At 48.3% G+C, this 604-nt stretch overlaps 1 protein-coding gene across 1 annotated transcript in view; it reads left to right on the forward strand.

The window, feature by feature from the left end:
* LOC116685814 (SH3 and multiple ankyrin repeat domains protein 2-like) overlaps positions 1–604 on the forward strand; it is a gene marked incomplete in the record, with an annotated part of 236,568 nt that overhangs the window by 57,374 nt on the left and 178,590 nt on the right. Inside the window, 1 exon segment of the mRNA XM_032510775.1 lies at positions 277–358. Within this exon segment, the coding sequence (XP_032366666.1) occupies positions 277–358 (82 nt within the window).

A 604-nucleotide genomic window follows, 5' to 3' on the forward strand; every position in this document is an offset into this window, starting at 1 on the left:
CCCCCCCCCCCCCCCCGCCCACTCTCAGCACCTGAAAACAAAAAGGAGCAGAACATGACAGGTCGGCAGATTGGGAAGGGCCGTCACACAAAGGTGGAAATGGTGTTATCGGATTGGAGGCAGCTCTGTGTCATGTGCATCTTCTTTACGTGCTGTTTGCCCCGGGGCAGGACAGTTTAACTGCCCCACAGGACAGCTGCCCTCCATTGATTTGCTCTTGTTGTTGCTTAACAAACGGGACGGGGATATTGATCTCCCTCCGCTGTGTTTTGGCAGATTCCCGAACGGACCGCGCTGACAGACGGAAGCTCTTCAGACACTACACGGTGGGATCCTACGACAGCTTCGACGCCTCCAGGTAAGGCCTCACACAGGTGCTCGGTTTCAGATCTGCTACATAAATCACAAACATCATAAATTAAAGACAGTATTCTTTCACACTTTTGCTTCATTAGAGATTGTTCTATTAATACCAGGAGGTTGTCCTAACATGACATCGACATGCTAAATCTACTATGTCGAGCTGTCAGTCAACTTTGGGTGGAAATATGACAGAAAATATGGGAAAAAGCACATTATGTCCACTTTAAGGATCATTTTCTGT

The sequence above is a fragment of the Etheostoma spectabile genome, unplaced genomic scaffold (genome assembly GCF_008692095.1).
Source record: "Etheostoma spectabile isolate EspeVRDwgs_2016 unplaced genomic scaffold, UIUC_Espe_1.0 scaffold271, whole genome shotgun sequence".
Taxonomy (NCBI): Eukaryota; Metazoa; Chordata; class Actinopteri; order Perciformes; family Percidae; genus Etheostoma; species Etheostoma spectabile.